This window comes from Lissotriton vulgaris, chromosome 11 (assembly GCF_964263255.1).
Source record: "Lissotriton vulgaris chromosome 11, aLisVul1.2, whole genome shotgun sequence".
Lineage (NCBI taxonomy): Eukaryota > Metazoa > Chordata > Amphibia > Caudata > Salamandridae > Lissotriton > Lissotriton vulgaris.
In genome coordinates this window covers 1,111,066,261-1,111,082,895 of record NC_141699.1, presented here as the reverse complement: position 1 = coordinate 1,111,082,895, position 16,635 = coordinate 1,111,066,261, and the positions used below count along the sequence as shown (strand labels likewise).

Here is a 16,635-nt window from a genome sequence, read left to right as displayed (position 1 = left end):
TTGCCACAGGAAATCCCTAAAAGTGAATGAAATGAAGCCAAAAAGTTAACAACTGAGCAGGTGATTTCAGAGCGTGCTTAAAAAGAAACCTGTACCTTGAAGAGAGCATAACCATCCATGGTAGCCAAAAAGGCGGAAGTTGTTTTATTGAATAATCAATCCTCACCATATGATCCAGAACCGTGCCATTCTGAGATGTATAGAGAAGGGATATAGGATCCGAAAATTCAAGGCAGGAGTGGAACTTCAAGTTCTCTCCCTCCCGGCCTACGGGAACTCACTATCCCTGTGCGCCCCATAAGGTGGGATAAACAACTGCAGGTGGTGCAGAATGCGTCAGTCGGAGTCCTCCTCAACCTCCCCAGACGGAACTCTGCTCGGCGGGCCCTAGCCACTCTGCGCTGGCTACCCATTGAGCAGAGGGTTTAATTCAAAGCCATCAACATAGCTCATACGGCCCTTTAACAAAAAGGCCCCTTCGTCCTCACACCATTTATCTCACCTTACATGCCTAATAGAGCTCTTCGAACCTACAGCGCACGCCTGGCTCAGTGGCGTAATGAAACTTGAGGGGGACCCCTGCAAAGTATATGGAAGGACTTGAGTATCTAGATAGTAATGCTTGGTAAACGTGTGAAGCGATGCCCACATTGCATACTGACCGATGTCCAGGACTGGGACTCCACATTGAAATGCAGTGGTAGCAGACTTAGCAATGGTGGAATCAGCCCTTAAGCTTCAGGAGGCTGCTTCTTTGATGCAGAAGACAACCCATCATGATATGGTCCTCCTCTGCACCACCAACCCTTCTTCACTCCAGCTTACCCCACGAAGAGTTGGTCGTCCACCCACATCTCTTTGTGTGGTCAAGGTAGTACAACAACACTCTTTGGGTCCAGATGATGGAGTCGCTCCTCTTCTTTAGAGGGATGCGGAGGACCATAGAGATCATTACCATAGTCCAGTCAGCTGGTGATGAGGGCCTGTGTCAATGTTTTTATGGTGCTGGTAGGGAGCCTTCTGAAGATTTTTCAGAGCATGCGGTTGGTGTTGAAGCATGCTGATGCTGCAGAGTTGGCCTGCTGTCTCATGTTGAGCTCGCTGTCCAGTATGATGCTGAGGTTGCAAATGTGGTCTTTTGGTGTGGGGTTTGGTTGGAGCCCCGGTGGCCACCAGGAGTCGTTCCAGAGGGCGGGCTGTCTGCTGAAGATGAGGACTTCTGTCTTGTCTGTTTTCAGCTTGAGGCAAATGTGTTTCATCCATGTCGCTAGGTTTCTCATGTAGTTGTGGAAGATGGCCTTAGTCTGGGTGGGGTTGCTGAGAGTGAGAGGACGAGTTAGGTGTCACTGGCGTAGGAGATGATGCTGATGGTGTAGGATCTGGTGATGTCTGCAAGAGAAGCCATGTTGACGTTGATGGCGGTGGGGCTGAGGGAGGGGCCCTGGGGTACTCCGCAGATAGTAGGCTTGGGGTGCAAGGTGAAGGGGGGATAGGCGGACCTCCTGGGTGCATCCTGTGAGAAAGGACGCTATCCATCTAAGTGCGTTGCTTGTGATTCTAATCTGGCAAAGTCGGATGAGTGTGTAATGTGACACTTTGTCGAAGGAGCGGAGAAGTCGAGGAGGATGAGGGCGTTGTTTTCACCTCTGTCTTGTAATGCTTGGATGTCATCTGTTACTGCGATGAGGGCTGTCTTGGTGCTTCGATGGCCTTGAACATGATTGGGACGGGTCCTGTAGGTCGTTGCTTTCCGGGTGTTCAGTTAGTTGGATGTTGATGGCCTTTTCCAGGACTTTGGCGGGGAATGGGAGGAAGGAGATCGGGTGGTAGTTCTGAAGGTCTTCCGGATCCGCTGATGGTTTCTTGAGGTACGTCCTAACCTCTGTGTGCTTCCATGCATCGGGAAAAATAGTTGTGGTTATGGAGGCGTTGATATTGGTGGTGAGTTGGTGACTGCTTTTGTTGCTTCCCAGGTTGTAGAAACGGTGGGGCCAAGGGTCGGTGAGGGTCCCTGAGTGGATGGATTTTATCAGGATGGTGTTTGTTGGTGTGATGAGTAGTGCCCTAGTGGTGAACGTGTGGTTATTGTTGATGCGTTGCAGAGGATGTCGTAGGGTTGGGGTTCGAGGTTTGTGCAGATGGTCACTATCTTGTTGTGGAAGTGGAAGTGGTCCACGAGGGAGTCGCAGTGTTCATGGGAGGGCGGGAGCATGTTTTCTGTTGCTGTGGGGCAGGAGAATTCTCTAACGGTTGTGAAAAGTTCCTCAGTTTAGTTGATGCTGGTTTTGATGCACAGTGCAAGGGCCTCCTTTTTTGTGGCTTTGAGATGGCTGTGGTAGTTGTTGAGGGTGGTTTTGTATGAGACCCAGTCAATGATGTTCTTGCTGGTTCTCCATCTTCTTTCTTGCTGTTTGCATTTGTGTTTCACTGCAGTGAGTACTGGAGTGTACCAGTTGGCTCGCTTGGTGGGTCTGTGCGTCTTGGGAGGTTTGAATGGAGCGTCTTGATTGGGAGCGTTGGTAATTCAGGCGTTGAAGTTTTCTACAGTGTGGTACAAGTTTGCTGTGATGTTGAGCTGGGTGGTGCTGAGAGTGTCAGTCCATTTCTGCTTGGTTACTGTGGTCCCGCTGCGGCGTTGGGTGCTGTCTCAGATGTGGGTTGTGTGCAGGGGACCGACAAGGGTAAATTGTGTGGCAGTGTGGTTAGTACAGGTAAGTTCTTATGTGTGGGTCTATTTGATTCTGTCACTTGAGAATACATTGGGGTCAAGCTTGTGTCCTGCTATGTGTGTGGGGTCGGTGACTATAACTTACGCTCACCCAATGCACTGCTTAAGACCTCACATATTACATCACTCATGACATGGTCAGTGACATCACTGATTACATCTCATATGACATCACTGTTGACATCATCCAGTGAGTGTGAGTGTTTCATAAAAGGTTTTTCAATTTAAAGAACCATCAAGCTGCTTTGTATCACCCACAAAGCAATAGATGAAACAGGACCACGTTTCATCAGCAATAAAATCACCAAATACATTCAACAAAGGAACATGCGCTCGAGATTAGGCACCTTCCCTCGAAATTCCACTTAACAAGAAAAAACATATATCAGTGTCACATGTTTCTCTGTTTCAAGTAGCCAAACTATGGGAATAATAACACCCAAACATAAGAGTACTAAAGCGTTGGATTTCCTACATAACAACCATAGTCGAACAGAAATGTAAAGCATATCCCTGTGTGTTTAAACATTTAATGCAAGTATATGTATGTATCTAGATATGGGTATTTCTTGATCTAAATATGTATTATATTTAAGTATTTAGAATATATAGATATTCTTCAGGTCTGCTTAACAGATGTACATATTACTTATGATTAAATATATATATATAATATTCTAAGCTTAACGTGTATAGGTCACTGCATAGGTTTCATATATGTTATTTGATTAGATACTTATGGTTCCCCGTTTTATTTATCGATTACAACATGTAAATATTAACATAACTATTCTGTCTACAATTACTTCACTATTGCAAAAATGAAAAAATATTAGAACAAAATAATAACGAAAACAAGAATGAATTAACTTAAAGTCCAGCAACACTTGAATGTCTTAGTTTATTAACTAAAACTTACATTTTGAAATATGTTCTTACTTATACATGTGCACCCTCTATTCACTTATATATCTATATCTTTATTATTTTACTCCTACTGTGAAAAAAAATTAAAGCAGGGGGCACGGAGCACAATGTAAAAGTTAAAAAATAAATACGCTCACATAGGCTCCGGGTTCCGCGTCTCCGCTCCTGCTGTCCTCCGTCTCGGACTCCAGGAAGCACAGCCAGGCTCCCCTGACCAATCACAATACTGGAATGCAGAGTTATGATTGGTCTGATTGTCGTGGTTCGGCACTCAGCCAGGGCCTGGGGGCCTGGGCATGTTCTCCAAGCAGACTGTACTGCAGCCTGCGTGGAGAACGAGGAAAGTTTGCATGACTGTTTTGGAGGCTCAAGAGGGCCGGCCAAAGAGTCACTCAGCACTCGGGAGGGTTCTACCTCTCCTCCCCTGCTCTGCAGCCCCACCCTGCCCCCTCGTGCAAGCCGCCACAGCAGGAGGACAAAAGAAACTGATAATAACATTACAATATTATCATTTCATGTTTTCCATTTTTACTGCTTCAAACCAGTAGGGCCAGGCTCCTCCGCCTTAGAGGAGAAGCCGCCACTGCCCTCATGTGTCCATACTTTAACTTATCCCAAAACGCATTTTACTACCATGAGCTCCCTCATCCCTTTCTAGAGCCTCTTCCCTCCTCCATCTCTCCTTTTACTCATCCCAAACCTCCTCTTCCTGCTTTGAGCTCCCAATAGACACCTCTATCCCTCCTTGTCTTTTTCACTCCAACTAACAGACTCACAGGTCCGCCCTCAAATGAACTCATATTTCCCGGCACTAATCCACCATCATTCTTTTTGGGTTCTGGAGTATCGTGCTACCTGCCGAAGAGTGTTTTGACGCTTCGTCAGGGGTTGTAAGCGATATATAAATATAAATACAATTATTGCAAGCTTATGAGCACCATGTTTAGGATGAAGAAGGCTTTCTTTTTTAATGTGTCTTTATTCATCCTGTAGATTTAGACTTTATGTTTATTGTAGTTGTGTAAGTGGGTGAAAGCAAGAACGAGTCAGTGGGTGGATGAACCCTTAATGAGTGCAAGAAAGGGGTTAGAGTGCCTATATAAAGACCTATTCAGTGTCTTCACGCATCACTAATTGGGGAGTAACTTCACTTTATAAGCCAGACCTGTTGACATTGCCAATGCTTGTTTGACTTGTTTTGCAAACTATGCGTGATACAGAGCAGTATTGGGGCCGTCGGACAGCCTGTATGTGTCATTGCTGTCCCTGCGCAGCCCCTGGGGCCGTGGGACAGCCTGTATGTGTCATTGCTGTCCCAGCGCAGCCCCTGACTCACCTGTGCTCTTGTGCCCGCAGGTGCTGAACATCTTCTACCTGCACCAGTTCCTCACCCTGGGGCTCTGGCTGTCGCAGGGGTACCTCGAGTTCGCCTCCGTCATCCTCTTCATCAGCTTCCTGTCCATCGGCCTCACGCTCTACGAGCTCCGGAAGGTGAGGCACCCCCACACTTTACACCTGAAGGCACCTGGGATGGCGCAGGGCCAGGCGAGACCTCTGTGGGTGCGGGGCAGAGGGTCATAGGTCAATCCGAGGGTGTGAGGTGCTGGACTGAGAGGGCAGGGCTTCTTATTGAGAAGATGATGGAGATGTTGTGATTTCCTGTTTATGCTGTTGTGTCCTGTTGTGATATGTTGTGTACGGTGTTATATTATGGGATGGTTCGCTATATCCCATGAAACAGTGTGTGATGGAAAGGTGTTCTGCCTCGTGCTATGGTATGGAACTGCTTGTTGTATCTTTTTATCTTATTGTTTTGTTCTGTCGTGTTAATATGTTATATGTTCTGCTGTGCTTGGGTTTTTTGGAACAGTTGTTGTGCTGTGATGTGACTTATGGTGATGTGCGGTTGTACTGGGTTGTGGTATTTCATGTGATTCTCTCTTGTAATGTTGTGGTATATTTTTATATTATGTGTCGTATTTTGCATAGCACCGCACGTTATTTGGCGAGGTTATGTTACATGTTGTGTCATGCTAAGCCATTGCAGCACATGTTATATGGTGATGTTATGTTACATGTTGTGTCATGCTAAGCCATTGCAGCACATGTTATATGGTGATGTTCTGTTACATGTTGTGTCATGCTAAGCCTTTGCAGCACATGTTATATGGTGATGTTCTGTTACATGTTGTGTCATGCTAAGCCATTGCAGCACATGTTATATGGTGATGTTCTGTTACATGTTGTGTCATGCTAAGCCATTGCAGCACATGTTATATGGTGATGTTCTGTTACATGTTGTGTCATGCTAAGCCATTGCAGCACATGTTATATGATGTTCTGCTGTTCCTTTGCATTACACCATGTGTTGTGTTTAGAGAGGATGTTGCATTGTGTTCTGTTGTGTTACATTGTGTCATGCAGTGCCTGGGGTGGTTTGGAGAGTCTGGTGTGTGCTTTGTTGTGGTGTATTACTTCATGCACATCTGTGTTATCATATGTATATGTACATTTACTAACATGCTACAGCGCTGCCCCATTGCCTTCCCTGCTCGAGGCGCTAGAGAGATACACCCTGCGATCTTCAGTGGGTTCATACAGTAGGGATTTGGTGCAGGCTGGGGCTAGGATTATAGACCTCAGAAGAAGGGAGAGAACAAATATCTACTGGGGCTTCATGGAGGCTGCATTTAGGAATCAAAGTCAGTGGAACATGTGACAGGAAGGGGAGGGACATCGGTCAGGAAGTAGCAAGCCCTGGTACATCTGTTCTGGGAAATTTTCAGTTCTAAATAGGTCTGTGCCAAATTTAAATGAGTCTTGCTTGGAAGATGACTGCCCGGAGGAGCCCGAGACTCGCCCCTGGTCTGGTGCCACCCTGTGCTGGGAAGTGAAGGTCACTTCTCCTTCCAAAATTCCCGGAGAAAGAGGGCCTTGTGCCCGGTGCCCACCCTTAAATAGCCCTTATCTCCCTACCACATTCCTACCTTAAATTTATGGCTGAGCTGGCCCAGCCCCACTGCTTGGTGGGCCCGCTCTTTCTCTTTCCCTGCCTTTGCTCCCCTTATCTCCCGCCAATCATTGGTGCTCGGGCTCTGCCTCCCGGGGGTGGCCTCCACTGAGACCCCCGGTCCAGCCACTGTCCCCCTCCCCCTGGGGAGTGGGGGGTCCGAACCAAGGGGCATTCTGGCCGGCGCCTGGGGGATCAGGACCCTTCAGGCATGAGCCCCTGCTTCACCCTGCCTCTTGCTGGTGCTCCTCTGAGCTGGTCAGCACCCTAGAGCCCCGGACACCTTCCTGCCAAGGGTTGGGAAACATGCATGCTCTGCCGACACAGTCATTTGGCCCTTGATACTGGTGGGTGAAACCTGCCTTCCTGGCACTTGATCCTGGCTAGCTGAGGTGGTTTAGAGAGCCGCAAGGTGCATTTGAAGTGTTCATGGTTAATGTGTCCTTAAATTCACACCAATTCTCCAGCTAGCTTTGTCCTACACTGACAAGCGAGCTGAGTGATGCGCTGCAAGTGTCATGGGCATCACTGTGGGGCCAAGGAGAGGCCAGAGGAGGAAATCACCGCTCATCTGCAGAAAGAAGGTACAGTACCTAGTCAGCCTTGCCTTCCCCTCCGGGAGTCAGCCTCAACAAATCAAAAACTTTCCAGGCGCTGTGTCTGGGATGCCCACCCTGCAGCAGCAGGCAGGTGAGCAGTTGCCACAGTAGTAAAAGGCAGTCAGCTCTATCACCAGCCACCAGGACATCCAAGCAGACCTGAGCAAGTCTACAAACCCAGCCCTGACACACGGTTGACGCAACCATGTACCTGGCAATTAGGGAGGGTCTCTCCATGGGCACGTCAGCCATCCGCCACCTGCCATGGCTAAGGGGAGCCAGGGCTGGACCCTTGACCATCAAGAGACTCTTACCTAGGCGGGGCACCAAGCCATGTTGCCCAGTGGGGCCCCTTATGCCCAGTAGGCAGGCACCATTGGTGAAGAGTCAGGTTATATTCTGTCATCAAAATGAGCGTCTCCGCCACCGTTTGGGTAGTCACAAGAAAGCTCGAGAGCCCAGGGCCCGCTTCTCTCCCCCCCTCAAAGCGACAGACACCCATGACCATAGGGTTTCACATCTGGGGCATCTCTGAGTGGTACGGCATTACCCCAGAGAGGATCCATGACCCCAACTTGTTCCCACTCCAGGTTGCCCTCCTGCCCATGGCAAGTCACTGTTCAGTTGCTTCAAACCCGGATGGGCAGGGATTGGGCATGGGAGGGTCCTGGTAGCAGGGTCTCTCTCTTGGACTCAGTCCAGAGAGGCACTTCAATTCTATTCCCCCAGGATTGTGCTGGGTGTGAAGCCCCCTGTTCCTGCCCCATCTTTGCAGTCTGTCCTTAATAATATGGAGGAAAACCACTCGCCTTTCTTGTAATCCGTGCACGCCGGGTGACAGAGGGAAAAAGGGTGGCCCACAGCATTAACCCTGGTTCCCGGTTACCCTAACCCAGGCCAGAGCTCTGTCCCAAGGCCAGGTCACAGTTTCTTAACCCTACAAAGTAGGGTGCCCTCACCGGGGTCCGCTGGAGCCTGGTCCTGGGGCCAGGTTAGAGATACTTAACCTGGTGAAGCAGGGGAGCTCTCCCCAGCCTTGTAGAAACCTGTCCTAGACATTCAAAAACAAGGCAGCAGAGTGCATGGCCCTCTGGGCCCCGCCTGCCTTCACCCAGGATCTGCCGGAACTCTGAGCTGGGGCCAACTAGGAGCTTCTTAAGCCACCAAAGAAGGGGGAGTCCTCCACAGGCCTACAAAACCTCAGCCAGGTGTGTTGTGGCATGGCAGACTTGAGAATGGAACCCAGTGTGAGAGGGCTTGCACTCTCGGGCCGGGCAGAGCTTTGCCTAGGCGCTCTAGTCAAAGCTTCTTAACCTGGTAAAACCAATGAGCCCTCCATGGGCCTGTGGAACCCTTTCACCAGCACTTCGCGACTCAGTGGCCCGGAGAATGGATCCCAGGGCCCTGGCGCTTGCATCCACAGGCCAGCTGGAGCTCTGATATGGGGCTGTTGGAGCTTCTTATCCTGGCCAAGGAAAAGGGTCCTCCTCTGGTCTGCTGGACCCCGTAGCTGAGGTTTTAAGGCATGTAGAGCCTGGGAGAGAAGTCCAGGGCCAGGTGCTTGCACCCTTGGGCAGCTGGAGCGCTGACTCGGGGCCTGGTTAGAGTTTTTCATCCCAACAAAGCAGGGGGCACGCCTCAGGCCTGACCAACCTTGTTCTAGCAACTGTGCGGCACGGGCCAGAGAATGGTGCCGCGGGCTCTGAAGCTGCTGAAGCATGGAAGAGTCCTTAGGTCTGACTCTGACCTGGCACATGCTCGAAGCATCTTTTTCAGGCAAAGTAGGAGAGCTCCCCTGGGCAGCAGGACCCCGTCCTAGGTGCCTTGGCACATGGTGGGGCAGAGAGTGGAGCCCAGGGCAGTGCCTTGCACTTCTGTAAATATTCCATTCTGACTAAAGACATGGTATCAGTTCAACATTGACTTAGCCAATAGTGTGCAGATAAAAGAAATAAAAGTGACTGCTTTTACGATTGTATTCAGAGAGCATGCATCTTGTTTTTTATCTTGCTTTGCAATACTAGATTAAGAATATAAACAGATTTCTAAGCCATGGCACAGCTGTATTTGCAAGATGCTGTTTGCTCTACAAATAACTAGTCTGCATCACTGACCCCCTGCATGCCACAACTCTCACTCTTAGGAGCAGATAATGGATAATAGATAATAGGACAGGACTGTTCTAGAGCACAGATGTTGCAGGCACTTTGTCCAGGGCAAAGCACCACAGTGGACAAGAGATAACAATCCCAACTCAGGTGCCCCATTATAACATTGTTTTGCATCTATTTACTGTGAGCATACATCATCAGTGAACACAAATGCCATACTTATGGTCCACTGAATTAAGGCTGTATGGCACTGTCATAAATCAGCTTACACAAATATTACGGCTACTATTTCAATTACGGTTACATGAAAAAGTATGTATGCATTTAATAGTCTTAGTACTATATTGACATACCTAGACGTCCCATGTAATGCAGCGGTAACTTGGATATGGTGGATGCAGGATTTTTCTAGGTCAATATTTCAACTGTTACATAGTGGTAGAACATTCAGAAATCATGTTCAGTGGACACGCTCCTGCGGTAAAACGCAGTACCAGCGATAATCCAGCAGCATCGTCTTCTGAACCAACCTTAGAGCTAAAGGCAAGAGAGGGGCTTTACAGCGGGGCTGGCCAATCAAATCAAAACTTAGAGCCACAAAATGCAGTCACAAACAAGTGTAAGACTTCACTACGACATACATTACCACGCAGTAGGTTACAACGCAGACGTTGCATCGTCCGCGATGTTAGCACGCATGGCTTTACATCGCAAGCCGTTTCTATGACTTGCACAAGATGGCACGCTGGACTTAGGAATCTTATAAATCACTATTCCTACTCCAGTTAGTGCAACAGTACGGAATGTGTTGGATTTAAAATCCAACACATTCCTTGGGATTTAAAATCCAACACATTCCTTGGGATTTAAAATCCAACACATTCCTTGGTGTTGAGCGCCATCTAGCGCAAGTCGTAGAAGCAACTTGCAATGTAATGCCATGTGTGGTAACAATGGGGACAATGTAATGTCCAAGGTGTTACCTGCCCGCGTGGTATTGACAGCGTTATAAACGCTGTTTCCCGTCACCAACATGACATGGGTGGCTTCCCACTCCTGGAACAAATAAAAAATGGTGCCTCTTAAACACAGGAATAAGTGCTTTTCTGAGGAAAAAAGATTGTAATATTCGCATATGTTATGTTATTTTATGTTATGTTATGATGATTTGTATGTTGTGCCAATCTCCTATGAGCATATCCAGGTGCTTGAGCAGGTGTGTAGGTGTGTAGTCCCTGCTGAGTTGTCAGAATAGCCATGTTTTCAGCTTCTTGTGTTACTCTAGACGTGAGGAAGAGGCTCTGACGTGTTGAGGAAGGTTGTTCTATGTTTTGGGTCTGATGTAGGAGAATTGGTGGCTTCCTGCTCAGCTTCTGTGAATGTGGGTTGTGGGCGAGTGAGTGTGAAGCAGAGCTTAGGTGTCTGGGAGGCTGGTGAAAGTGTATGCGGCTGTTCTGGTGTGCAAGTTCAGTGTTCTCTAAGACTTTGTATGTGTGCTTTAGTAGTTTGAACTGCCTGTGCTTGTGCATGGGGAGCTACTTGAGTTGCGGTGAGATGTGGGTGCGGTGTGGGAGGTTAAGTGTGAGTCTTGCGGCAGTGTTCTGGATGGAATGAAATCTGTTTATGAGTTGCTTGGAGATTATAACTTTCATAGCATGTGCAGGCTCTGGAAGCATGAGGTGCTCACTGTGTTGACTTGCTCTGTCATGTTGAGCTTGTTGTCTAGGATGATCCCCAGATTTCTTGTGTGGTCGGTGGGTGTTGGTCTTAGCTTTGAGTCCCATGGGAAGGTCTTATTTCCGTAGACCAGTACTTCCGTCTTTTCGAAATTGAGTTTCAAGCAGTTGGTCCTCATACATTCTGCTACCATCGTCATGCAGTTGGTGAAGTTGGTTCTGGTGGTGTTCTTGTCCATCAAGAAAAGAATTACTTGTGTGTCATAGGGATGGTGATGTATATGTAAAAAACACGAGAGTGACCCCTCTATTCCAAGAGTCAGGGTACCATAAACGGTTTCAAAATTCTACTACTCTTGGAATGCTAGTATTCAATCTTTCAACTCGCATACCCAGAAGCACTCAAGGTTACCACTCCACAAGTCGTGAAAGGGAAAACTAAAACCAATTTATGTCATCCAAATTTAACCTCATATTATAAATTTGTTTTGCTCATACATATGTATACAAAATTACAAAAAGGCAGTTAAAAACAGAATAAATAAATATTTCACACAATATTAAAGAGAGACACGATATGAGACATAAATTTGTCATTTCAACGTGGTTAGTTTGAAAGAATCAATCACAGTATTGACATGATATCATCGTTTTACATGCAACCCCTTGTTCCTCAAATTTAACTCTAAAACAGACACACGTCAACTCGTTTTAGTGGTAAAACCGGATGAAGTCGCCTTCCTCAGGACAATAATATATCTATCCCACTTAACAAATGGTCTTCAAGATTTACCTGGATAAAAACATAGAGCAAATATCAGCTTTTACCCCCTTTAGTTACAATCCCTACATTGTTAAAATTACAGTATAAGCCTCCTATAGATACAATACTAATCCATTTTATAGCATAATTATACAATTTAAAATGTTTAATTAAAACCATTAAAACAAAATTGTATTTCTCTTTTTTCTCCCAACTAGTGCCTCTCAAGTTTGTATACATTTACATACAATTGTGCCCCATGTTATCCCATCAGGACTGGAATGTGAACCCACATTCATTTCTTCACCCAAACTCCATTCATGTGTTTCAAGAATCTATCTGAACTCACCTAAACTATGAAGGTGAGACCAATAGACAAGCGAAGTAGTGTGGCTCACTGGTTAGACGCTTTAATAAAACACAGCATACAACCGGAAATACGCTTAGTATCAAATTTAGAACTGAAAGTACTTCGCATTTCAGGAATTCTGCCGAGGAAGCTGCTATCGCCAGGCAGAGATCTACACGCATGCTTTTCCATCAGTTCTGCAGAAATGGACGCGTGACGTGCGGGTCGTCGGTTCGAGTCCCGGTCCCACAGGGAGCGTCAATGTCAGTGTTACTGACGCCACCTTAAGGGACCTCGAGGTCACGTGCTTCAGCTCCAGAGGGATGCTGGAGTCGGTTAATGTGCCTGCACCAAAGATCCTTGGAGGACGTTCAGCTCTAGGGTGACCAACTGGCATTGGTGCAAATTCAGGACAGCGAGTGTAAAAAAATCAGGACAAAGGGTTAAAATTCAGGACACAAATTCTGGACAGGTGGTCAAAATTTAGGACAAAATTTCGGGACAAAATTTACATTTTACAGACACAGAGGAGGCCGTGCAATAGTATAGAAGTAAGCCCAGCCATACCCAAACATTCAACCATTTGCAAACCTATCCATCATGTATCCTTCCATCTAACATTTCACTCATCCATCCCTCCATCCACCCTTTCACTCATTCATCCATCCATTATCCATCCATCCACCTTTGCACCCTATCCATCTGTACACTCATCCATCCACTCTTCTACCCATCCATCATTTACCCTTTTCCCATCCAGCTATTCTTTCACTTACTCATCCATCCACCCAGTCACTCATACTTCCACCCATCCACCCCTTCAGTCATAGTGAAGTAGTGTGGCTCACTGGTTAGAGGCGGCAGACCCGAGAGCAGAGGACGGCCCGGGACCAGGGTTCAATTCCCGGCGCGGCAGGTTTCTGGACCAGGGTCAGTGGACTCGATAATTCTCTCGCCTCGGTGCCCACTCTGATCAGCGATCACACTCGGCAACTCTGGGCATTAGCTTGCCTCATCTTCACTAACGGCCCCACCAGACCGCCGGGGATACCTGGTCTCACCCTGGAGATACCCATTAAGGGACCATCTCTCAGGGAAGCCAGGAAGGGTTTCGCAGCGGTCGAAGCGCCTTGGGACCCTACGGGTAAGTAGTGCGCTATATAAATGCCTATACATATACATACAATATACAGCCTGTTCCTAGCTTTTTTGGAGGAATCAGCGAACGTTCCTAGTTAAAAACTAAAAACATAAATGACAGATTAACTCTCCCAGTTTCTTACTTGTAGGGCTGCCATAAAACTATGGTGCAATTAATCTACCTCTCTTGTGATCCCACAAGAGGAAAGTCACTTCTTATCCCACCGGAAAAGGTGCGGAAAATTATTTTAAAAACAGTACCCCCTACAACTTTATTTAACCAAGGGACAGGGTTACAGCTCCGGTTTCTTTTTCAATTGCCTGACACGTTTCAGTGCATTCTCGCACTTTCTTCACAGGCTCTTTTGGAACACATCAGTTTTAGGCTTCTACATTTCCCCTACGTGCTTCATCAGTTTTATTGGCCTCTGGTGTGCCATTTTTTTCCAAAAGTTACCATGCATGCCGGGACTTGTAGTCATTCTGCCAAATTAAAACCTCCAGTGGTTGTGTGTTTCAAAAAAAAAATTCCTTGGAACGATAATTTGGCAGAATGACTACAAGTCCCGGCATGCATGGTAACTTTTGGAAAAAAATGGCACACCAGAGGCCAATAAAACTGATGAAGCACGCAGGGGAAATGTAGAAGCCTGAAAACTGATGTGTTCCAAAAGCGCCTCTGAAGAAAGCGCGAGAATGCACTGAAACGCGTCAGGCAATTGGAAAAGAAACCGGAGCTGTAACCCTGTCCCTTGGTTAAATAAAGTTGTACTCACGAGCTGGAGGAGTGCGTCTTCATGCAGGGGCATCTCTTTTTGGAATATATATATATATACATATATATATATATATATATATCAGCAGACACTCCCTCCGAAAGAAGAAGCAGAAGCCCGGAGGGGAACTGGTCGGAAAGGCTTTATTAATTCAAAACAGTCCCAGTGGCGGCGACTGCATTTCGGCGTTTCGCCTTCCTCAGCGCCCAACACCAGACAGGTTCATCACGGTAAGTTTCTCCCTGCTGCTTCTAAAATAGATGACGTGGGTCCGCTCCTCCCCCATGCAATGCTGCTCACCTGTTGCAGTACCTTCGAATTCACCGGACTGCAGCTCCCAAGATGCTCAATGTTGGAAGCAACTCGGGTCGGCGGAATGGGGGGAGGGTCAATGTTGTAAGTCACAGCTGCGGAATCCAATGAAGCAGGCTACGATGACACTCATAACTGTCCTGAAATCACCAAGCCTCTCCTTGAGTCCCCTCTGGCTGTCACAGCCCCTCGTACAGGAAGGCCAATGAGCAGGGGCTAAATGCACGGAGCAAAATGCCACAAAGAAAGGTGAAATACCTCAACCGCTCAGGTCACCCTGGTGGAAAGGCGCGTACCGGACACATTCCATCCCTGGAAAGAACAATGTGCCGTGAAGCGTGCCAGTTAAGGTCCGGACCCTATTGTGTGGCGGGGGTTTCTGTACTGCGCTGCTGGCAAGCGCAGAAAATATCAGCAGACACTCCCTCCGAAAGAAGAAGCAGAAGCCCGGAGGGGAACCGGTCGGAAAGGCTCTATTAATTCAAAACAGTCCCAGTGGTGGCAAATGCATTTCGGCATTTCGCCTTCTTCAGCGCCCAATATATATATTTTTTTTTTATAGTTTGGAGGACAATCACTTAGTGGTCCTCCCAAAAGGGGAACCGGATTCTGCCTGAGTTTCTCTATACCGAAAGTATGAGAATGGCTCAAATGTATTATACCCACCTCGTCAGTGTAATAACAATGTAGGGGTTTCTTTAGAGGTATTCCTCTGTATAATATCCACGTAATATTAAAAAGTGGTACAGTCTTATTGACAAATCTCTCCTCCCTAGATTTTGTTTACATATGCATGAGCAAAACAAGCTATAATACAAGTTTTAATTTGGATTACATGAATTGCTTTTGGTTTTTCCTTTCAAGACTTGTGGAGTGGTAACCTTGAGTGCTTCTGGGTATGTGAGTTGAAAGATTGAATACTAGCCTTCCAAGAGTAGTAGAATTTTCAAACCGGATAGGGATGGTGAGGCCTTGGGTCTGATGTTGTTGGTGAGCAGTTACATGTAGACGTTGCATGTGGGTGAGGGATAATCCCTGGGGGACCCTGCAGAATAGGTTCTTGGTCTCTGATGTGAAGGATGGAAATCTGACCCTTTGGGTTCTCCCTACAAGGAAGGAGCAGATCCATTTGAGTGTGGATCCTGGATACCAATCTCATGGAGTCTTCTGATGAGAGTGTTGTGTGAGACAGCGGTTAAAGCCAAGGAGAAGTTCAGCAGGATGAAAGCAGTACCCATGGAGGAACTGGAGTCTCCATCAATGGATTACACGTTGGGAAATAGGAGTATTGATGGAAGAAGTTTCCATGGAGGATCAGTAATATCCATGGAAGGTGTACCCTTGGAGGAACAGGAGTATTCATTGAAGTAGAAACCTTGGGGAATCTTGAGTATCTAAGGGAGGAGTACCCCTGTGGGAACTGGAGAATCCATGGAAGGGTTACCCTTGGAGGAACAGGGGTATTCATGGAAGGAGTACAATTGGAGCCAATCAGTATCTGAGGGGCTGGTCTCACAAGTCAGCGTGTCGGCCATTTTCTTGGCAGTTCTTGGGCCTATTTTATGGCTTTCTGGGACCTTTGTTGTGTTTTACGGTTGAGTTCCCTGATATTACCACAAACATTACCTGCAGCAAGCTCAAAACCATGCAGTCTCCAATACCTTGCAAACCACCTCTAGATAGTGTATTTAGAAGTTCAAAACTGCCCCCTTTGCAAACAGGGGTCACATTTTAGCTATCTAATTAACTCACAGGGCCCACTTCTGCTTTGATTCCTGAGTCTATTTTCTGGTCCAGTCCGACCCTGGTTGTGATTCTATAAAAAGTAGAAAATGCATGAAAAACTCAGATAAAAATATTCCATAGACAATTAATCAACTCTTTTTAAAAAAATTGTGTGGCAGCCTCTAGAAGGGGGAACCCTTTGCATGTAAAATGAGTGTAGGAATTTTTAAAGAATGTGAAGAGGAAACTAACCAAAGAGTACCCCCTGTGATGTGTAATGTGTTCTCTTTCCCTCTCTCATTGAATAGCAATCCTTACGACTCCACAACCTTGTCGAAGCACATAACAAAGTTTCTGTAACCGTGTGCAGAAAAAATGGAGGTGAGTTGTGTCCTATTACTCCTTTGGACTAGTGTTTTCACACATGTTTAGAGCTGCATGGTGTGGAATGTTTGCCTTTGTTTAAAGTAAGGGAAGGCTAAATATATAGCAATGTAGCTGTACAGGCTGCAGCTTTGA

The 16,635-nt window shown here is 46.8% G+C and overlaps 1 protein-coding gene across 1 annotated transcript in view; it reads left to right on the top strand.

Moving 5' to 3' along the window:
• LOC147684260 (putative cation-transporting ATPase 13A4) overlaps positions 1-16,635 on the top strand; it is a 190,033-nt gene that overhangs the window by 64,916 nt on the left and 108,482 nt on the right. The window contains exons 6-7 of the mRNA XM_086944971.1: positions 5,012-5,146; positions 16,425-16,497. Of these exons, the coding sequence (XP_086801097.1) occupies positions 5,012-5,146; positions 16,425-16,497 (208 nt within the window). The remainder of the gene's footprint in view (positions 1-5,011; positions 5,147-16,424; positions 16,498-16,635) is intronic.